At 30.5% G+C, this 25,000-nt stretch overlaps 1 protein-coding gene across 24 annotated transcripts in view; it reads left to right on the top strand.

Moving 5' to 3' along the window:
- Positions 1–25,000, top strand: part of LOC106876426 (uncharacterized) — a 1,215,830-nt gene that overhangs the window by 1,137,862 nt on the left and 52,968 nt on the right. For all 24 annotated transcript variants that reach the window (XM_089352111.1, XM_089352104.1, XM_089352114.1 and 21 more), the window contains 2 exons: positions 13,032–13,112; positions 14,620–14,904. In XM_089352111.1, coding sequence (XP_089208237.1) covers positions 13,032–13,112; positions 14,620–14,904 — 366 coding nt within the window. The remainder of the gene's footprint in view (positions 1–13,031; positions 13,113–14,619; positions 14,905–25,000) is intronic.

Genomic DNA, 25,000 nt, shown 5'->3' with positions numbered 1-25,000 from the left:
GAGTCAATGTTATCAACTTGCTCTCTCCCTTAAAATTGCTGGCCTTTTGCCAAAATTATTATTATTATTATTATTATTATTATTAAGGTTGCGAGCTGGCAGAATCGTCAGCACACTGGGAAAATGCTTAGTAGCGTTTCATCCATGCTTACATTCTGAGTTCAAATGCAGCCGAGGTCAACTTTGCCTTTCATCCTTTCAGGATCAATAAATTAAGTACCAGTTGTGTATTAGGCATGTTTTCACATCTACTTCTTTGTGTAATAGTCATAATACCTATTAGGTAATGCTTGTATTGGGTGCTTTTATGCAACATATTTTGTGGATTTTATATCTTGAAGATATATCTTGCATATTTATACTACAGTCACAAAGTATTTACACAAATGATACAAAACATTAAATAAACAGTATGAAATTTAGTACCAATAATAACAAGTACATTACAAACTTACTAAAATTACCTCTCTCTTTCTCTCTCACTCACTCACTCACTCACAGAACATGAATAAATGTCATCTCAGTTAATCTTGTCTCTTGTGTATCAGTTTCTTCAAATCTCTCTGTTCATTTACATAAAGATTTCCTTAAGGTTTCTGGCAATATTACTTTCTTCCCTCGAAAGGAAAGAAGTGCTTTCTTATGGTCTTACTTCTATTTTGACTTCTTTCAGTTTATTCCAAAGTATATGTTACCTCTCGTATCCATACTACTACTACTACTACCATCACCACCACCATTATTATCACCACTACCACCACCACCACCACCACCAGCATTAACATTTTGACTTCTTTAAGTTTATTCCAAAGTATATGTTACCTCTTATATCCATACTACTACTACCACCACCACCACCACCACCATTACTATCACCACTACCACCATCACCACCATCATTAACATTATCACTATCATCATCACCATCATCATTATTATTAGTTATTAATGAAGAAAGAAAATGGAATAGGAGTAAAAAAGAATTTGGAACTGTAAAAAATATATATAAACAGATACACCGAGTTACTTGAAATTCTGTATTTTTACTGCAAAACACATAGACAACATATCCCTACTATCATCGTAATTAGTTTTAGAAATATTAAGTGTGGTGAACACTGTAAAGCATGTGGTAATGTTTTGGTAAATTGAGCTTTATTCACAGTTTATGTTAATTATCTTTAATTATTCTGTTAATGTCACTGAGAAAGGATTAGATTTTACAAAAATTTTACAATCTAAATTTTAAGAAAAAAAAAAAAAAATTAACCAAACAAATATATTCTTCAAAAACGACTTTTAATTATTGTTTATTACAAAGCATTTATAAAGAATTTGCAAATTCTGAAGCAATTTACCCTTAAGTAATTAAACAACTGGTTATAATTATTATTACATAATGAGTGATATAGTAGAAATTTACAACCATTCTACCCATTTAAATTATTCCTGTTGTATACTAGACTATAATACAGTGGGTGGTTGTTTGGGCAACACTCATATCTAAAGTGTTAATTGTTGTGTCAAGATAGTGTCATGATAAACATTTAAAAAAATGTATGCAGTTATATTCAATTTTGCTTCATTGTTATATTCAGTTTTGTGTCATTGTAAATATAACTGCATATATGTGATTTAAATAGCTATCATGACTTTACTATGATTATCCAGTTTTGCCCATTATTTATCAACAGCCAAAAATAAATAAATGCCAGTAAATAAGTAAGTGCCACCCTTGTGGATGGTACCACTCTCGTTAAGAACCTTTGCTTACAGTGATGTTTTTACCAATGGCAGTAACTATATTTAGATCTTGGGGAATTCAGTTATCAAGAGTTATGTACTTTGTTTGTTGATGCATGCAACACCAGTGACAGGTTCGAAAGCATTATATTCTCAGATAGTCTTGTACAGAATTGATTCAGCCACATACATATTCATATATGCATATATATTACATATATACTTATACACATATCTTTGTTACATATATATTTGTATATAATACACACATTATATAAATATAAATATTTTTATATATATATTGGCTTCTATCAGTTTCCATCTCCCAAATCTACTCACGAGGCTTTGGTTACCCTGGTGCTATAGTAGAAGACATTCATCCAAGGTGCTGCATTGTTAGGAAGCAAGCTTCTGAAGCACACAGCCATCCTGTGCCTTGAAATATTATATATATATATGTGTGTGTGTATATATATATATATATATATATATATATATATATATATATATATATATATATATATATATATATATATATACATACATACATACATACATACATACATACATGTGTGCATATGATTGTGTATATATATGTATATACATGTGTGTGTCTGTATATGTATACATATATATATATATATATATATATATATATATATATATATATATATATATATATATATATATATATATATATATATATATATATATATATAATCAATTACTTTAAAAGCAGGTATGGTTTGGTGCCAGGCAGAGCTTTCAGCTGTAAAATTGTGCCTTAGGCTACTCACCCTCTTAACTCATGGCAGCATGGAAAACAGGCATTAAATGAATGTGCTAATATACGAGCATTGTTTGATGGGGAAACTTAGGGTGGGACCAGAGTAATGTTTTCATAATATGACTTGGAGAAAATATTATAGTTTCAGATTATGAATTAAATCCACTAAACATGACCAGTTGAGCAACTTTAGGCTTAAATAAAGAAAATCCATTCTTACTCTACTCCATCACTTCCTGTAATTCAGTGTAGCAACATGTTGACTAGCTAATATCAAAGATTCCTATGTGGAGCATTAAAATTCTTTCCTCATGGGGTACACATTCCTTTTTGTGAACTTTTTGAACTAATTATGACTGACACAAATCCATCTGTGCACTAAACTGTAAAACATTAGCAGTTCTAAGGTACATTCTTCCAATTTCATAATGTTCTTTTTATCTATGTTTCAACACATTTTCTCCACTTTTCTTTTACTGCAATTTTTTCCTCAAACCTCTTGAAATTAAAACTGCTAATCAGAATTATTACAAGTGTGTGATTACGAAATTAAGCTGGTCAGTTAGTCACACATCCAACCCTAGAGGTTCCTTTAGCAGGGCCATACTTCTTTTTTCAGCCATGTGAATGACAGCTTTTATACATTTTCATTTAAGGTTGAGTGCTTAGTAATAGAGCAGGCTTAGAAATGAAAAAGTAATTTACTCCAACACTATATAAATGCCTAGATTTTGAAATACCAAAATTGATTAGGGTTGGATCCAAAACAGTAAAAGTAATAGAAAATAACAGCATACTGCACTTCATATTTTAATGCAATACATGCAGTGCAGCAAGCTTTGGTGATCTATGTATCACTAGGGTTGTGAAAAGGATTGTTAGAATGTTGCAATGATTTTAAAAGAAAACTAGAAAAAAAATTAATTGATAAAAAATTTTTTAAATGATAAAATATATAAGCAAAAAAAAAAAACTAAGCTATGAATAAAGCAATTAAAATAATGAACTGTTTGTCTATTAAATGTTTGTAATCTTCCTTTCTTTCTTCTTTTCTTTACTGTTCTTATTGTTCATGTTGCTGATGTTGTTATTGTTGTTGGTGTTACTGTTGTTGTTGTTATTTAAGCATTGTTAAAAGTAATATTAATGCATATAATGGAGGTTTTGATTAACATCGAATCACCTTCTATGTTTTTGATACATGTTTGGTATCTTCACATGCAAAAAAAAAAAAAAATGCATTTGATGTCAACATTTTAATTTTAAATAATGTTTTGGCTCATATTTTTGCTCATATTTTTCATCCATCCATCTTTATTTTTTATTTTACTTTTCTTTATTTTTTATCTCCCTTCATTAAAGAATATTGTTTTACCTATCCATTATTCAAGTTTTTGTTACATTTTTTTTTTTAGCATGGTGCTAGAAATGAAAGAAAAGATATAACAAAATAAGGCATGTAGAAATGAACAAAGTTACCTGCAGATTTAGCATTTGATTATCTTGCTATACTAATGGGGGTGATACAAAGTTAGAAAGTTTATGTCCAGAAGACATTATGTTACTTATATATATATATATGTAATTCTGAAATTTTCCCAAAATAAATTACACAGTTATATTATCCATACTTGTGATTAAAAAATATCCAAATACTACATGGTGGAATGTAGAATTTCATAAACCAGTTTTTAGTTATTTAAAATTCTAAATAAGGCAATCTGAGTATATTACATTTAATTTGCTATTTGGCCTGTTTTTATATATAAACAGGTTTTAGTGGCAGTTGCATTGTTCTGGTTTATTGTAGGAATTTTATAAAGTGGAAACTGGGAGAAGCTTAAAATATGGATGCATGTTGATACCAATGTTAGTTACTGTTAGTTAACAAGATTCACTGAGAAAAATAGCTTAAAAGTTTATATTTATTTTGTGATCTGTTACTTGGCTATTTCTTCAATCCTTTTGAAATACAATCCTAAATCAACTTATAAACTATAGAATAACTCATTAACTAATTCCTATGAGACATTTTACAATTGCTTATAAACTGGAATAACTACATTTAATTCTTTCAAAAGTATATTTTAGCTTGGAGTAAATAGATGTGTGTGTGTGTGGAGAGAGAGAGAGAGAGAGAGATAGGGTGGAATTTAGAAGGTTTATACTCCTATTACTCACAGTTATTTTGTTTTCAACTCAGTCTTCACTGTGAGATATTGAACTTTCCAGTCACTGCAATACAATTTTACACCATGAACTTATAATATTCCTCTCTTTTTTAGAAGTAATATACTGCATTAAACTCAAGTTAAATTCCTTCCTCGTTTTAAGAAAAATCTTTGTAATTTTAATTTCCAAGGAGCCACTTGATTTTGTGCCACACTGGAGGGACTTTCCATTACATCTTCCTTCAGGCTCATGAAAATATTTTTGTGCTCATTATTATAAGTTAATAAATGCCCTTTAAGTTACACAGTTTCATTAATGCCTACACCAGTGAATTTTACTGCTAAGTAGTATATATTTACTTATAGTGCAGTGCTCTTTAATTCATACAAACATGTTAGCCCTTTAGTTATTAACCTTTTAGGTTATTATTTTCTCAAGCTTATTTTGTTCATGTAATATATATATACAAGACTTAATTTCCTCACTCAATACTTCACCAATATACTGCCTATCCAGCTCAAAATTAATACTACTTCTATCTGTATATGATGCTGAAGAATTTGTAATGGCCTGTATGATTCTAAGCAAGTGGATTTAGTCCACACGATTTCTATTATTTAACATATATTATTGCATAACATATATAATTAGGTAGCAGTTACTCTACTGAAAGATACTAAATATATATTATGGGAAGGTTTACCTTTTACAAATGAAGTCAGTATATCTGAATGCCCCTTCCCTCCATGAGTAAGAATTCTGAATATGTTAGTGGATAAATGAATCAACTGTTATTTTGTAGTATTCTAGCTGTCAATTCCTAATAGCTATACATTGATTTATTCTCATATAGAAATATTGTAAATAATATTTAAATACAGAGTTTTACTGCTTTCAAAATCTGCTAGAGACAGGGAACTGTTCAGCTTTACCACCCATTTTATATGACTTTGATGAATGTTATCAAAATTAAGACCAAAACTGAAAGCTTCATTTGGATTGCAAGGACTTACAATTTTTAATGCTAAAATTTCTAATTTCAGTGTTAGTATTTAAGTTTTAAGGTTTTCTAGATTCCAGGAATTCATGTAGAGGTTATGATGAAGAAACTTACAATAGAATTAGAATTGTATTAAAATTACAAAACTAAATAGAACCTCATAGTAGCACTTGAGAGTAGCATAATTTTAAGACATAAGTAGTCTATCTTCAAGGGATTTCTTTGCTTTGACAATGTAATTTTTTTCTCTTACTTAAATTCTACTCAAGAAACTCAGTTATTCCACCTAATCAGTTTTGGTATAGCTACTGGTCTCATATTAAGGTGTAAAATAAATTTATAATAATTTATTTTTGATTTAATTTAAGAAAAAACTTTTTTTCATTGTCCTATTACTGTATTTTACAAGGAAGTGTTGTTCTGTTATAGGTGTCCCAGTGTGTGTATATGTATATGCATGTATGTGTATGTATATGCATATTTATGTATATTTGTTTCAGAGATTATTCTCTGGTGACTTTTGAGTGATTGTATCCTATCAAAACTTTATCAACACTTCACATCTAGTATTACATATATAAGCACATATTTTCACAGTTATCTAAAGAAAGCTAACACACTCATATATGCACACAAATGCACATACAAAAATACAAACAAACTTGATCTATAATTAGTGAGAAACTTAACTTCAATGATTATTATTTTGATATCCTTGCTAATATCCTAATTAATAATCAAATAATCAAGAGGTAATTTCAAAGATTAGAATTGATCTGGATTGTTACTATTTCAGTTCATTTACTCTTTAAAGTTGTTACCATTGAATTGAAAAGGTTTTTTATTCTTTAGGGAATGAGTCTAGATGAAGAGGTTGTATCTATGGCTTTCACAGGCCTCTGAAACTGGTGAAGTTGATGTTTGTGAGTAATACCAAGTCACATACTGTGAGGAAGAATATGGGGAGGTGCTGGATTCCAGAATGTTGATATTCTGAAAAGAATGAATTGAATGTTATCGTGTGAGAGCCAAGAGTAGACACAGTATTGGGAACAAAACGAGCTAATCTTAGTGGAGGTAGCATGAGAACCACCTGCTCCAAGATTTAAGGTTCACTATGGTAGTAGTAGAAAAGGCATAGTGAGAAAAGAAACAGATGATCTGGATGGCCTTTTTCTGGATGTTGTCTAGGATATCTGTGTTTGCTGCAGCAGCAACAGCATCCCTGATGCAGGAAAAGTATTTCATTGTGAGCTTCTCTTGAGTTGTGTAAAGAGTTTGCTACTATTTGGACCCTGAGTAAGACGAATGGCAGAGTGAAAGAGTACATGGTAAGATTCCCTGTGGTGTTATGACTTTCTATGCTTTGATTTCAAATCTTGCCAAACTCAACTTCACTTTTTATCCTTTTGGGGTTGTTAAAATAAGCACCAGTCATGCTGAGTGTTGGTTACATTAACTTCACCTCTAACCCAAAATGTGTGGCCTTGTGTTGCAGTTACGAATCATTTTGTGACTTCAACATATTCACAACACAACAAAGCAAATCATCGATTGTTTGCCATGTCCTCATTCCAACATAGTTCATGCTTGTATGACATTTTCAGTGATATCCATACTTAATTGTATCATTAAGAAACATGTCTTCATTTAGAGTATTGAAGAAAAAGCATTCTTGTAGAATCCATTCCTCTCACAGCAAGTTAATAAAACCATCAGTTACAAACTGCTCCTGCTTCTCACATCAGTTACATGCATTTCAATTTAATATTTTCAGCTAAATGAACTGGATTATTAAGAACGAGTAACACAATATGAACTGTTAATTATTTGGGTGGTTGATTGACATCTAATTAATGCTGCAAGCTGTGACTCTATCATTTTTGTCATTCTTTGGTTTTAACATCACATCATGTGTTGAAATGTATAGTAATTCATAATTTGACTGTCTATGTGTACATACAAACTCACATTCTCTCTCTCTCTTTCTCACATACACACACAAACACACATTCTCTCTCTTTCTCACATACACACACAAACACACATTCTCTCTCTTTCTCACATACACACACAAACACACATTCTCTCTCTTTCTCCCTCTCTCTCTCTCACACACACACACATACACACACATGGGAGGGATAATACAGAACTCACTACTGCGAACAGAATTTTGAATCTTTTGTTTGTGGGCAGAAAAGAAAGATTCAACTTTCCTCAGATTATTCAAAATAAGAACATTATTTCAAATATCTGTGTAAAATTAAATAAAATTATTTGAATGATGATGATGATGATGATGATAATAATAAAATAATGAGAATTTTGATGATGATGATGATGATGATAATCATAATAATAAAAATAATATTAATAATGGATATGGTATATAAAATAATAATTACTTTAGTCACAAGATGATCCTTTCTTAGAGATGTGAGTATAGTTGCTTGAATGAATATTAGTATATTATTAATACTTATTGATTTCCAGAGGAAGGATAGCTAAAGTCAAAGATTCTTTTGAGATATAAATCTTGAATAAAATGCAGTAAGATATTTAATTCAGCACTTTATTCTTTCTACCAAAATATCACTCTCAATTAGTTTAACAATAGCAATAATGATTATAATAATGATATATTGATTTCAAATTTTGGCACTGGGCCAGCAGTTTTTAAGAGGATGGAGAAGTCAATTTTGACTGGCACTTATTTTATTGACACCAGTATGGAAAGCAAAGTTGACCTTGGTGGAATTTGAACTCGGCATAATAATAATAATAATAATAATAATAATAATAATAATAATAATAATAATAATAATAATCCCTTCTACTATAGGCACAAGGCCTGAAATTTTGGGGGAAGGAATAGTCAATTACATCGACCCCAGTACTCAACTGGCACTTATTTTATTGACCCTGAAAGGATGAAAAGCAAAGTCGATCTGAGCGGAATTTGAACTCAGAACATAAAGACAGACAAAATGCCATGAAGAATTTCGCTCGGCATGCTAACAATTCTGCCAGCATGCCACCATAATAATAATAATAGTATGCAATAGCAAGTAGTGGCTCTCATCGCTTCTTATCTTAACTGTTTGGAAGTGTTAACATGTACATGTTTTGTCTTGATATAAAAGATGCATTACAGCAAATATTCTGCTCAATATTGCAGGTTTGCTTGTCAATTGTTTGACATTAACCAGTTGAGCATGTCCCCTAATGGTTGATGATATATGCATCTCTGATCATGAGTAGGAGTAGTGGGGGAGCATCATAGACATGTGTTGAGACAGATTCTTTAGGGTTTGAATAATTCACCCTTGGAAACACGGGTGTTTTGTTCATCATCTTTAATCCTTATTCAAGGACCTTTTGAGAAGAATGGGCTATTCAACCTGAAGAAAATTGTATGTGGACTCCACCTGCAAGGCCATGCACTGTTTATCTTGATATGAAGTCATCATGTCACACTTATGTTTGAGATGCATGTGTCCTTATCAGATGGGTAGTCATGATGGATATATTGGACTTTATATATTTGTACCCCAGCATCACTTTGATGGTGTGTGCTGCTCTCTCACTCGATGGTAATAATAATAATAATGGTTTTATTATTATCAACATAGGCACAGAGCACAAATGTGAGAAAATATAATCAAACCCAGTGCTTCACTGCAGGAAATATTAATTACAAAGTCAACCCTTGTAGGATATAAGCCCAAAGTTTTGCCCACTAAAATATATTATGGCATTTTTGATTTGTTCTCAACCACTTTCTAACAGCACCTGTAGTAGTAGTAGTAGTAGTAGTAGTAGTAGTAGTAGTAGTAGTAGTAGTAGTAGTAGTAGTAGTAGTAAGCAATAATAAAAGTTTATAAAATAAGGATAAGGTTAGCAACAAATTTGAAAGACATGCCATTCCCTAGATTACATATATTGTTTGCAGCAATGATGTGAACTCACAACTCAAATGTCCGTAGTATTGTTAATAACTTACTTAGCCATTGTATTGTTTGATATAAACAAAATAAATGATAACAATGAAAAAAATTAAAATGCGCCCTTTTAAAGCCTAGCCAGGCTCATGGGCCTGGTTTCCCGGTTTCAATGGTGTATGTGTTCCCCTGCTGGACGGGACGCCAGTCCATCGCAGTGTTACTCATTTTTGCCAGCTGAGTGGACTGGAGCAACATGAAACGAAATGTTTTGCTCAAGAACACAATGCGTCGCCCGGTCCAGGAATCGAAACTACAATCTTACGATCATGATGCTGACACCCTAACCACTAAGCCACACGCCTCCACAAATGATAACAATAATGGTTTCAAATTTTGGTAGAGGGCCAGCAGTTTTTGAGGGGTGGGAGAAGTTAATTACATTGATTCTAGTATTTAACTATTACTTATTTTCTTGATACCAAAAAGATGAAAGCTAAAGTTGATGTCAGTAGAATTTGAGCCCTGAATGAAAAGACACATTGCTACTAAGCATTTTGTCCAGCTTGCCAACAGTTCTGCCAGCTTGCCATCCTTAAATGGCCGGTGATTTGGGGGAAGTTGTCAGTTAATTACCTCAACCCCAGTAGTTGAGTGGTACTTCATTTTATTGACCTTGAATGGATGAATGGCAAAACTTACCCTGGTATTTGAACTCAGTAATATAAAGAGCTGGAAGAAATACCATAAGTCATTTTGTCCAGCACCCTAATTATTCTGCCAGTCCACCACCCTGAGTAGTAGTAGTAGTAATAGTAGTAGTAGTAGTAGTAGTAGTGGTAGTTGTAGTAGTAGTAGTAGTAGTAGTAGTAATGCTTTCTTCTGATTTAGGTACAAGCTACATATTTTTGAGAAGGGAGTCTATAATCAAATTATGGTATAGTATTGGCTGGTAGTTATTTTATCAGTTCTCAAAATATATAAGGCAAAGTTGATCTTGGCAAGATTCCAGCTCAGAACATAAAGGGACATAACCAGATATACACTAGGCCTTTTGTCTAATGCTTGATCATTTTTCCTATGTACCATCTTCGTCTTCATAAAAATAACGGTTTCTTTATCGTAGGTTCAAAAGGAAAAGTGTACAATCAGCTGAATTTGCTGTAACATGTTTCTGTTACTGACCATATGAATCAGACAAAACAAAGTAAAATTATTTCTGGGAAGGTTTCAATTTAGAATATAGAGCAATAAGACTAAACACTGGTTCTCAAATTCACCCTTTTAGAATAGCAGTGCAGTAGGGTGAATCATCTTTAACATCTCTCTAGTATTTATTGCATTGACATTGAAGACATGAAAACAAAGGTGATCCTAATACAATTTAATCTCATATTAATGAAGTAGTAAATTTCATACAGTCTAATGTTTAAATGTCTCACCATTTCAATAATAATAATAACAATAATGATAATAATAATAATAATAATAATAATAATAATAATAATAATAATAATAATGATAATAATAATCACTTATAAATTTTAACTCTTCAGTGATTTTGAGTTGTATTTACTATCATTTCATTAACTACACCTTTTCCATATTTATGAATTTTCATTTTTTTTTTCTGCCACTATTATGGAAAATATTTTATTTGATTTCATTTTTCATGTTTAGTTACAAGTTTAAAATGCTAGACTATTCACCATTTGGTCATAAATTAAAACTTTGCTACAACCATTGTGTTGACCGTTCTAATGAAGTCATTATTTTCTCTCAGTTTACCTGGTTATAAATCTGTTTCATGGTTAAATGTAAGAAATGCATTCAGATGTACGAAAATGTTTCAGCAATATGTAAATATCTGAATTTGCAAAACTTCTCTTCGTCATACTAGAAGTGAAAAAGTAAAGTTGGGTATAAAACATCAAAATGAGAAGAAAAATTTCAAACTTTTTACCAGACTATCTACCTCTATTTCTAGTATGGATATAGTATTTTCTTTTCTTGCAAATATGGGGGTTTGCATATTGGTGGAACAATTATTTTTACAGCTGAAAGACTTTTCTACTCCCCAATCAAACAGAAGTAGGATTGAATCTTATTTGTTCATCTGTCCACAAAGCAAAATTGTGTGCCTTGCTCAGGAGAACATCACTATAGTTGTATTGGTAAGATTTGAACTCAGAACCAGTCCAGCACATTAAACTAAAGCATTAAAAAAACATTGTGATTTTTGTGGATATTTTTGTTTAACTCCAGCTTTTTTTTCCATCATTTATAAATAATTTTGTATTTATCCCTATTTATTTTTAGTTTTGCCTGCCATGCCATTTTGTTTCATCATTTTAGTTATTTCCTTGGCTTCATTTTTTTTTTCAATACTTTCCCATCTGCTTCTTTACTGAAAAAAAAGAAGCAACAGCTTTGTAAATTGATAAATTTAATTTTCCCCCAAATTCATGTATGTTTGTATTTGTGTGATTTCTTGTTCATTATTTAACTCATAGTTATCTTTGTTTTATTATTTTTGTTTTGTCATCAGATGCATTTTCTATATATGTATGTGTATAAATATGTATGTATGTTTTCATATATGCATATTGATATATATTTGTTCATATGTATATGTTTACATGTAAATGTTTATATATTTTTGTGTGATATATATATATATATATATATATATATATATATATATATATATATATATATATATATATATATATATATATATATATATACTCTGTGTATATCTTAATGTTATGAGTGTTTAGCATCTATTTTTGTGTGTATGTATATACATTATATATACATACACATACACACACATGCACACACACACGTGTGTGTGTGTGTGTGTATTCGTATATAATATGAATGAATAAATTTGCTTTGCTATAAAATGTCTCAACGATGTATGTAAACATATGTACATACATACATACACACATACATACATGTATGCTTGTGTTTGTTTGTATGTATGTGTGTATATATATAGTGTGTGTGTGTTTAAATGTGTTTATGCACATGTATATATACATGTGTGTGTGTATGTATATATATATATATATATATATATATATATACACACACGTATATACATATATATATATATATATATATACACACACATGTATATACATATATATATATATGCACACACATGTATCTACATACATATATATATATGCATATATATATATATATATATATATATATATATATATATATATATATATATATATGTTTATATATTTATATATATATATATATGGTGGGGTGAACGAAATAGATATATTTTCTTCAGTCTTAACTCATTGTCTCTAATTTGTCACTTTCTTTTTTTCCCCCCTCTATTACTCTCGTTTCTATAAAGGTTATCATAGTGATCTGCCGACCAGTTTACCAACAAAACCTAATGGAGCAACATATATTCCACCAGTAGTAAGACCCATTGGTAAGTAAGTTCTTTATGTATGAAATGCACTACTGTGCTTAACTGAGTGGTAAATTCTCCATTGTGGTACTTGAGTTCAATCCAAATTATGCAGAGTTTGTTTTACTAACCACTTGTAAATGATTGCACCTTTGGTATTCAAGAAAGAGAATATTATTATAAAAAAATCCATTACAGAGTTTATTTACATTGTGCACCCCTTAAGATCTCTAGAAGTATAGTATTGCAAGCTAGTAAAACACACATCAGTACATATGCTTCCTAAAGTTGTGGACTGAAATACTGATAGTTATGGGCATTAGGGTTATAATACTGTTGTCCAATTTGGCAGGTGCTTCTGTTCTTCCTCTCTTTGATCAAGTTCAAGAGTGAGTTTCTAATATTGTTGGTCCCTTTCTGTCAGTTAAACCCTTCTCTTATTACAGTGCATCTTTATCTCTCTTCTATAAACACATCTATGTTCATTGTTCTGCTCAATTTTCACTTGTTCCTGCGTTTAAGATTAGTAATCAAGTGGCTTGTCTTCTAATTCTTCTATTTTTAAAGCTGTTATCCTTTTTTGTAAAATGAGTTTTCACTCTTGTAGTTTATTTCTCCAAACATCTTCTTGTTTCCCTAATAGATATAATGTTAATTCTTTTAAGTTTTGTTTTGATCATTTTATTGTTCTTAAGGTAACATCTCTTTTTATTTTTTTAACTTTTCTTTTGTAACTTTCAGCAAAGTAGTTACTTAAGGTCTCTTTTATTGCTGGTTGCTTGTAGGAATTAGTTCATTGGATAAAACCCAGGACTTGACTGGTACTTTATTTTTATTGACCTTTGGTACTTTATCATAGCAGCCAGCATGGAAAGTGGACATTAAACGATGATGATGATGAAAGGCAAAGTTGACCTCAGCTGTATTTGAGTGACACTTCCAGTAAATATGAAATCATCAGCCAGATTTGATCTCAGAACTTAAAAGGGTCACAACTAAATACTACAAGAATTTTGGATTACCCTAATTATGTCAATCCAAAGTTGTGGAGTCTTTTGTTAGCTTGCATTGTTGGACTGAAGTCCTTTCAATGACTACGTGAGTGAATATGAATGCCATGAGTAGTATTTTTCAATGCAGTGGTCAACTTCAAATTCCACTTTCACCTCCGTGAAAATGTATATGTCCATGCATTTTCAGAAGTAAGATAGCTGCCTAAATAAGTTATTATACTGTAGGAATTTCAAAACATTTTTCAGGCCCTCACTTATCTCTTTATATAACACAGAAAATGGAACTTGATGAGCAGATCTTTGAACCTTCCTTTGAAATATACTTGGGAAAATACCTCACTTTGTACTCTTCATCTCCAAGATACCAGATAATTTTGATTCAGTGGAATATCTGTTTGTGTGTATTTCAGATTTATGCAATTGTTAAATCAATTGATGAAATGTATATATATATATATGTGTGTGTGTGTGTGTGTAATTAATATAATGCCATTCATTTTTTTGTTTTCTTTTAGGTCCAAGACCAAAGGCTCCTTTGAATGTTACTATTAAGGTACACCGTGGGGCCGTCAATGTTACTTGGTTTGCCCCCCAGAACTCCAACGTTTCTATTTTCTACTACGTTGTTGAATACTGTAACGATACAGTGTGGCATCGAGTTGACGAGGTGGTTCTCACACCAAAATCCTGGTATTTGATGCGGGATTTAAAACCGGGAACCTACAAATTTAGAGTGTTTTCCTTCAGTCTCCTATCGTACAGTCAACCACAAGAATCAGAAAAGGTTGTCGTACCTGAAGGTATGTACTCAAAATATCAAAACACCTTCTACATCTTTACTCATCTTACTATTTATCTCCCCACTTACAACTATGACTGTCTTCGCTCTATCAGCTAATCTTGTATTTTAAAATTATCAAACACAATTACAACTAGTATTTCTATCACTAAAGAGTCTTACAGATGACTTTATACCTGTAGTTATATAAATATTTGACACAATAGAAGCCATGTCTTTATATTACATGTGATTTTATTCTTCAGTTTATAACATATTTACTCTTGTGGTAGTATGAACATTGTTGCTTGACAGATGATGTTATTGTCTTAATTAACAATAGCTATTATTGTGTTCCTTCTAGTAGATGTATTCTCATTATAAATGGCATATTATTACAGATGTTATGTTTTTGCTTTATAGATGTTACCAAATTACTCATAACAATATCTCTCATATGTAATAATAGACATAGCTTATACTAAATTTCATGACGTTGATTATTGAAATATCCAATGTTCTTTAAGTAGATATGTTTTTTTATGTTATAATTGACTTTCTCAGTTTAATCACAGCAATATCCGACTTCTGCTGTCTTACTGGAAGCAGCATATATATTGCAGATGACTTGATTATATTATTATCACAGCTCTGTTGAATACCATAGATGTAGATATGTTTTCATATTAATACATCATTGACACCTTAAACTTTGGGATCATCTGACATTATAATTGAAAACATCTCTTTATATTTGCAGATGACTTTCATCAGTCTTCTTAATCTCAACTGACATAATGTTTGTATGCATATCATTGGTTTTAAGAGATTTTAGCCCCAGTATTTGTTACATTAAATAAATCAAAAGGAAAATGAAGAACCCTAAATATATTATGAGCCATGTATAAAGGCTTGACAATGATCGTTTTTTATGTATATTCATTTCAATATTTTCTAATGTTCTTTTTTTTTCTCCTGAGAAACATTTTGAAATAATTTTTTATATATTACTGCTCTTATCACATTAAGATTATTTTCATATTTCAGTCAGCTGCTTGGAGTTTTTCAATGAAATATTATTTCAGAATTAAAATATATATATTTTTTTTTTAATTCTTTTTTACAGAGTATTTCTTCAATTAATATTTTTGTTAAGCACACACATTATACAAATATAGACAGATTTTAGTTAGCATTGTTCCTGGCCATGTCTAAACTTAAAGCACCACCTGATTACATACCTTTTTATGTGTGTACAATTACATACACACACATACTCGTATATATATATATATATATATATATATATATATTTTATATATATACATATATATATATATATATATATATATATATATACACACACACACATATACACACACACACATATATATATATGTATATATACACACATATATATGTATATGTACATATATTTAACTTCTTATTTATACAGCTTTCTGGCTCTTTTTCTTAGAACGTAAGTATAATGCTGTTGTTGTATGACATGATGTTTGAATTACATGGTTAGTAAAATTACACTCTCACACACATACACACACAACAAACACAGCCATCTCTTGTATCACTCCAAGCATTTCTTGGCTGATCACATATTTAAACTGTTTAATCATATTTGTTGTCACTTTCACTTGATGTGTTCAAAAGTATATTTGGTACTTTATATATACATATATATATATATATATATATATATACATATATATATATATATATATATATATATATATATATATATATATGTTCATATTTCACAGATAGAAGCTTACTTTCATCACTCTCTATATATGTAGCTAATAGCAGCTATGTGCTTGTTGCTGCACTCACTGCACACAGTTATGTTATACCTAGAGGTGATGCATCCTGCTGATCTGAGGTGTATTGTGTTCCAATTTTAGTAATTACTTAATTTTCATATTTCTGATTTTTTTTTTCCTTTCTTAATTTTAATGACAGCTTATTTTCTGAAAGTTTGTTTGTTTCCACAGGAAATTGGTCAATGGTTAAAAGATTCAAGTGTTGCTGTTTATATTAATTATGTTATATATCTTATTATTGTAAATGCTTGCAAGTATACATGATTACCTTCCTAGGTTTATATATGTGTGTATACATGCTGATGTATACACACAGACACACACACACACACACACACACACACACAACTTTTCCATTCAGGTAAGATCAACAAAATGTACTCCAATTGTTTTAAATATACGTTATTTTTTAGATCTTTCCCTAGAACTAAACTTTCACTTTTATAAACTGTATCACAAGCCTGAGACACTTTCCTACATACACAAACAGTCTTGCTGCCCTGCCATAGAGTTTAAAAACCTGGCTGCCACCATTTGCAATAAGATATCTGGCCTTTTTTCTTCTAAAGAAATTTTTGATAAGGTAGTCCCCTACGATGACAATACCCTAGCTAACAGTGGCTTCAAAAATAAGTTAAATTACAATCCTTCTGGTAATAATACTTATAATAAAAATAGACCTAAGAATAAGCCTAGGAAAATAATTTGGTTCACCCTCCATTTCTCGCTAAATGTTAAAATTAACATAAGTAAATAATTCCTATCTCTCTTATATAAGCATTTCCCAGAAAATCACAAATAAGAAAAATCTTCAACAAATGCTCAATTAAATTATGATATAACTGCTAACATAATATGAAAAGTATCATTACCTGCATACACCAGAGCCCACTCCCAATCCTCATTGTTAAGACCCTGAAGCTTGTCTTCTCAGTTAGAGTGTATGATTTATTCTATAATATGTTAGACAGAAGTAATACCAATGATATATGATATTCAAACTAAAAGGAAGAATTATATCAGGTTGTGCAAAGGCAACTTTAAAAGTTGCTACGCTAACCTCCTATTTCCTTTCCAGCACATGAATAAAAGCCACTAAGTTGGCTAGCTATGTATGGGGTTTGAAGACCAACCCCAAGCCACATACAACCAAATGGAATATTGTAAAAAAATCCATGCTATATGTTAATGGATCAAAAATATGCAAGTTATGTGTAGCAGAAAGATAGAATATCATTTTTAGATCTAAGAATTGCATTGCACTACTGAATTCCAGATCAGAGATTTTCAGCAAATGTAAACATAGTTCTTTTTTTTTTATACCAAATTGAAGAACACTACTCTCTCCTGATTAAGTGTCTGTATCACAGACTTTAGATCCCTTCCATCAATTATACACCATCTAACCTTGCAATGCTACAGTCAAGGGTGACATAAATCTAATTCCTTTTTTTGCTGTTTTCATTTTTTTTTTTCATTTTTTTCACCATTCCATTTTTTCAATTTATATTGATCCTGTCTTTTTTCATGATTTCTCTTGTTCTGTTGTCCTGATTTGTAACTTGTGTAGGCCATGTTGCCCAGAGCCTAAAGATTGCTTGGAAGCACTAGGCATGTTTTAAAAACTAAAATAAGTTCGTCAATGTACAAAACTGATAGTAGCTCATAACTGTATACTGTGTATATCAAGCAATATATACATATTTATATATGTACACACACACACACACACACACACACACACACACATATATATATACACACACATAGGTGCAGGAGTGGTTGTGTGGTAAGTAGCTTGCTTACCAACCACATGGTTCTGGGTTCATTCCCACTATGTGGCACTTCATGTATTTGTATCCACTCTGATGAAGTTCCATTGGATGTGCTATAAAGATGATGAATATTATTCTCATAATTTTCTTTGTTAGCAGAAATGGCTGTACACAATGTTCAAGCTTTGTATTAAAAAATATTTAGTCACTTTGTTTGTTGATCAAAAGTTTTCTCCAGTTTCTGCTTATTTTAAACATATACATAGTGTATATGTATATGTTCATAGTGACTAGCATTTGTTTATAAACAGGCACATGCACCCATACACATATTTGTATATGTGACATACACATATTTGTCACATCATGAAACTTGATTCAGCATAACAAGTGCTCACTGAACATCATATTGTATTGATATACACACATACATAGATACATATATATATATATATGTATATATAAATGCACACATGCATACACATGTGCAAAATCAGAAATCAGATGCACTATATATATGTGCATATATATAGGTATTTATATGCACATATAGAGATAACTATAGGTTGTCTCTTGAAATTTTTTTGAATTCTATAAATTAAAGTCTGTATGTGGAAAACTTTTGTGAGATTTATTTTCAGTTTAACTTGTCAGAATATAAATGTAATAATGTAATTTACTACTACTACTACAACTACTACTACCACCTGCTTTATTTATTTATTAATTTGCTTCTTTGTAGATGTTTCTCTGTTTATTTTACCAGTGTTTTCATTTGACAGATATTCAATGGCACCATAATTTTCAATGTCGTTTATATTTTTGCAGATTTCTTTTGTATCCTTCTGTGCTTATTTCAATGAGAATTTTTCCACTCTTCTTTCTGTGTTCCTTCTTATTTGAAATGGAAACTGCAGACAAAATAAATCTAATTCTATGGATCAGAATATTTCTGTTAATTCTGAGTTTCAGTTTCTTTCTCATTTTTTTGGTAAAAAAATTTTTTTTTTTTTTTTTTTTTTGACATTCTTTCTAATTTTATTATGTAATCAGCATTGTCATTGCTGTTACTATTTAGTTATCGTGGTTGCTCCTTACAACTTCTTTTTTATGTTCTGGTATTAATGTAGAGAAAATATCTACTTGTAGACTTTTTTTTCCCTCAATGATTTATCACAATATTATACTCAACCTATAAAACCATATATAGGCATCCACCATCCTTATTTTGTTGTTGTTGGCACTCCGTCGCTTACGACGTCGAGGGTTCCAGTTGATGCGATCAACGGAGCAGCCTGCTCATGAAATTAACGTGTAAGTTGCTGAGCACTCCACAGACACGTGTACCCTTAATGTAGTTCTCGGGGATATTCAGCGTGACACAGTGTGACAAGGCTGACCCTTTGAATTACAGGCACAACAGAAACAGGAAGAAAGAGTGAGAGAAAGTTGTGGTGGACGAGTACAGCAGGGTTCACCACCATCCCCTGCCGCAGCCTCGTAGAGCTATTAAATGCAAAGTGAAGTCTTTACATAAGAAATTTATCAATAGTTTTTAATCATCATTTTAAACAGTTCTCTACAACTGATAAACTTGTCGTTTTTTTTTTTTATGACTTTGGTACACTAGTAAAATAGTTATTTTCTAATTGTCAGAGTAGCAAGCATTTTAGTGGAAAGGATATAGTCAATAAAATGGATCACAGTTTTTGACTGGTCAATCCAAGAAAGATGAAAGACAAATTCAGTCCTGACAGAACCCAAAATGTCAATGCATATAGATACCTACATATCTACTACCCTCTGAAAACAAAATTAATGATTATAGTTATAATTCTTATTTTTCATATCTGCATAGGTTAAAACATTTCTAGAGGAAGGAGCATATTTGCATAATACTTTTAGGATATTATTTGTGTTAACTGATGTTGGCAGGTTTTGAGCTTAGAAAAATGCTAAATATTGTATGGAATTTTGTCTGATGCTTTGCTATTGCTACAAACTCACTGTCCTTTTATAATAACCATAATTGTGTGTTTGACCAGATATTCAGTCAGTTTTGTTGAGAAATGTCTATTGTCAATAATTAAATTATTTTCTTTACAATCAATAATATTCAGACATTACCTGTTCTTGTTTTTTTTTTTATCAATGATAGGTGAATAAATTTTAATTTTGAAATTGGTTAATCCACTGGCTGTTTAACATTTTGGCCTGTTGATTCTTGTGCTTTTGAATTGGCATCACATTCTGGAGTTAGCATAGGTTTTCTAAGTTAATGTTATCTTGTGTTTCTCTTTTCTGTGCATTTCTGGTGCCCTATTTTCAATGATATGCATTTCCTGTGGGTTACATTTGAACTTTGAACTTTTATATGATGTAGATACAAATATGAAACATGAAATTATAATCTTAAGTCAGCTTAAATACAGCATTTCATTTATTTGTGTCAAGGAAACTGCTTAATTAATGGTAACTAAACATTTTTAATATTTCCAAATATTTCATTTATTCAGTTACTGATCATGAACAAAGTCTTATATTTTCATGTGAAATTATAAGTTTTGAAAAACACTGAAAATAACTGATTTTTTAACATAGTCTTATACTTGATAAAATTAGTGAAGAGGATACTTCATAAGTGTCAGCAATAAGGCTTCATTCTAGAAATAGGCCATTTTTGAATGAAAACCTTAAATGTTTTGTGTTTGAATTAAAAAATTATGTTAAAAAATTTATATTTGTAAATATCTTACAAATATCTTAACAAATGAATTTTTTTTTTTTATTGCTTTAAATTTTGTGAAATTTCTGTTTTTCCTTTTCAGTTTTTTTTTTCTTTTTAATAAATTTTTTACTATTAATGATGGCCATATCTTGTACATTTTTATACTCTGCTATACAATTTCTGTGTCAGCCAGTAGCTATATGTCATATACTATCATAATGTGCAATGCTGTATAGTTAGAATATTTTAAAGCAAACTGTATAATGTATTGGTATACTGTTTCAATTTTTATTTATTCATACTGCTGTACAAATTGTTACTATTTAGAGTTGATTCTAAACAAGACAGGTTGAGAATATTGTATTATAACATACAGAAACACACACATGCACTCCTCCGCTTCTCCTTCCCATCTCACTCTCTCTTTCTCTCTCTTTCTCACTAAATGTCTGTTGAAGTTTGATATGCATCGTTCATTAAGTTACATTAAAAATGAATAAACAGTAAGAGAAACATGTAACAAATGGAATTAACCTCATTATATTATGGGAACTTATTTTATAAACAATAGAAGGATAATCAATAAACCGAAAACTGAGAACAATAATTCATTGAATGATCTACTGTAAAGCTCCAAGAACGAGCACTGTATTGCCTTTACTAATTTCTAAAACAATATAAAATGTGAAAGACATGAAAGGGTTATAGTTCATGGTTGTCGTCTGCTCCAAATCACTTAGTTTGTGCAATTAACTAAATATCATTGGTCACTCTTCAAAAACAATAAAGTTGTTTATGACTGTTTTAATTTTTAACAATAAAGAGATTCTAAAAACAATCTCTTCTGTCAAATACAGAATATTGTGTGTGCATGTGTACATATGCATATGTGGATATATGTATATGTATGTATATATATGTATATGTATGTACGTATATATATGTGTGTGTGTGTGTATATATATGTACACACACACATACATATATGTATATATTTATGTGTGTGTGTGTATACATATGTGTGTACATATATATATATCATCGTTTATCGTCCGCTTTCCATGCTAGCATGGGTTGGCTAACAACATAATGCCAAAATTGCCAGTCACTTACATTCAATGGTTTGTTGTTAATCTTTTATAAATCCTAGCTAACTGACTTAGTTCACCTTCTTTAGTTCCACAGTAGCTGCAATCAGACATTCTATTCATACAAATAATACATATTTGATGAATTGAATATTGGATGTTTCAATAGCAGTAGCTGGGTGTTGATGGGAAGTGGGGTACATTCTGTACTGTCAAATGAGACTGATATTCTTTTATATTTCTTGTGGGTGCTAGTTTTGTTTTAAGTCTAATGCTATCAAGAATTTTTGTTTAATGTATAATTTTGTGTATTTACTTAATAATTATTTCTTCATTACTTCATCAGAGTGAAAGCTGTTTTGCTAGTGAGGTCAGAATAACACTGAATTATGTTCAGAATTGTCTCATAATTTTCATGAAAATGAAAGTAGTCATTCGTTCTTTCTTTCTTTCTTTCTTTTTTTCTTTCTTTCTTTCTTTCTTTCTTTCTTTCTTTCTTTCTTTCTTTCTTTCTTTCTTTCTTTCTTTCCTTCCTTCTTTCTTTCTTTCATCCTTCCTTCCTTCTTTCTTTCTTTCATCCTTCCTTCCTTTCTTCCTTTCTTTCTTCCTTCCTTCCTTTCTTTCTGTCTTTCTTTCTTTCTTTCATTCTTTCTTTCTTTCTGCTTTCCTTCCTTCCTTCCTTCCTTCCTTCCTTCCTTCCTTCTTTCTTTCTTTCTTTCTTGTTTTCTTTCATTCTTTCTTTCAACTTGTTTGTTTCTGAATGGCCTTTTGATGCTCTTGTATTAAATATGTTAACACTAACTTACCTGCTATTTGTGACTTATTTCAATATGTCTATGTATGTTATTACCATTTACCTACATTTCAGCCCTGATTGAATAAACCTACAATCAAAGGCTTTCTAATCATAAACATCCTGTCTTTTCCCACAAGTGCATGACATCCAGGATTACATTAATCATTGTGACCTTCCTTATATTTTTAAGACACTAAATGAGAGATTTTAGGGACTTTTCATTACTATTTCTAGCAGGTGGAATGACCTTATAAGAACTCCCTTGTTGGATTTTATTTGCCAGCTTTGATTTGTTTGAGAGAATGTTTATATAAGTTAGAAATATGTGACTTGAGACATGCGAATCATAGTTTAACACTTAAGCATCTAAGCCAGTCTTGTCTTACCCAAATATTCTCCATTTTATGTTCAAACTGGTCAGATCTGGCCTCCCACGTCTACCCTACAATGTCATCTTAACAATAAGCAATCATATCAAAATCTCAAAGTTATGAGATAATGCGTGATTACTGTAGAACAGTGTGATTAAATAAGCATTACATTTGGCAGAGTAATCTGAATGTCAAAGGATTAGCTGGGGTTAATTTTATATTTACTAAACATATTACTTCTACTAAATACAAATCTATTGTAAGTTTTTGATTCAGAAAAGTAATTTTCTTTACAATATAGAGACTAGTGTCTATATATGTTTGTGTGTGTATCATTATTTATTTATTAAAACTTATAAGCTGAAGAAATTTTTGTATATACTGCAATGTTTAACTGGAGTCTGAAATATTTGATATGACTAAAAACATGAAATAAAGTCAAATCACAAACCCAGTGTCTCAGTTGTGTATGTTATTTAATGTATATTGGCATATCTCACTGGCTGACACAGTTATATACATATATAATATTTGCTTCCACTTGTGTTTTGCAGAATATGAATGGCTGTTGATCTGATACTAATGAATAAATTTCTATTTTCCATTTTTGTACTTTCACTTTTAGTACCTTCCTCCCACCAGCTACTAACTACTATTGCAGATGCTGGTGTTGCTATTTCTGCTTGTAATAACCACTACTGTTAGTGGCGTGGCGTTTCCTGCTGTTGCTATTTTATTGTTTTTTTTTTCTATCTTTATGTATCTATAGCATCGCTGCTATTTGTTTTTCTACAAACACATACACCAATATATGTGTGTATGTATAAGTACTCAAGCATATACACACATGCACAGATATAAATGCTATTTTTATGTACAATTATATGTCTGTGTGTGTAAATATATCCACATACTCTGTTCTTTGAAGAGATTTCAGTTAATCTACATATTACTTTGTTCCTAACCTTACAACTTTTTGGATTTCACTTATTTCTTCTGTTCTGTTTTATTGCCATTGTTGTCATTGTTATTGCTAAATTTGTTTCTGTAACCATTATTTTTTATTGCAGCTATTTACATTCTTCTTTCCACAGTAATTTTATTTCATTTCAATATTTTTGGTTGCTAGACATGGACAGTTATACACTAAATTGGGATTCTTTTTTTTATCTCAGTGACCTACTGTGTGTCTACATTTGAAGCAGACTTAGCAGAATTTCCATTATATTGTAGTTGAATAATCCCTAGCCACTAATATGACTTTTTTTTTTTAGTATATGTATGTATTTAACAACATGTGTGTGTGTGGGTGTGTGCACATTGCCATCCTCTGTGTGTGTTTGTGTGTGTATATATATATATATATATATATGTACAAACACACACTTATATAAATATATATGTATGTATACACACGTATATATAATACATATACAGGTTTATATGTATGTGAGCATATATATGCATATACAAACTTGTGTATGATTGTGTGTGTGTGTGTCTATATATATATATATATATA

The sequence above is a fragment of the Octopus bimaculoides genome, chromosome 5, assembly GCF_046866305.1.
Source record: "Octopus bimaculoides isolate indiv1 chromosome 5, ASM4686630v1, whole genome shotgun sequence".
Taxonomy (NCBI): domain Eukaryota; kingdom Metazoa; phylum Mollusca; class Cephalopoda; order Octopoda; family Octopodidae; genus Octopus; species Octopus bimaculoides.
The sequence above is the reverse complement of the archived record's forward strand: the minus strand, read 5'-3'. Positions and strand labels throughout refer to the sequence as shown.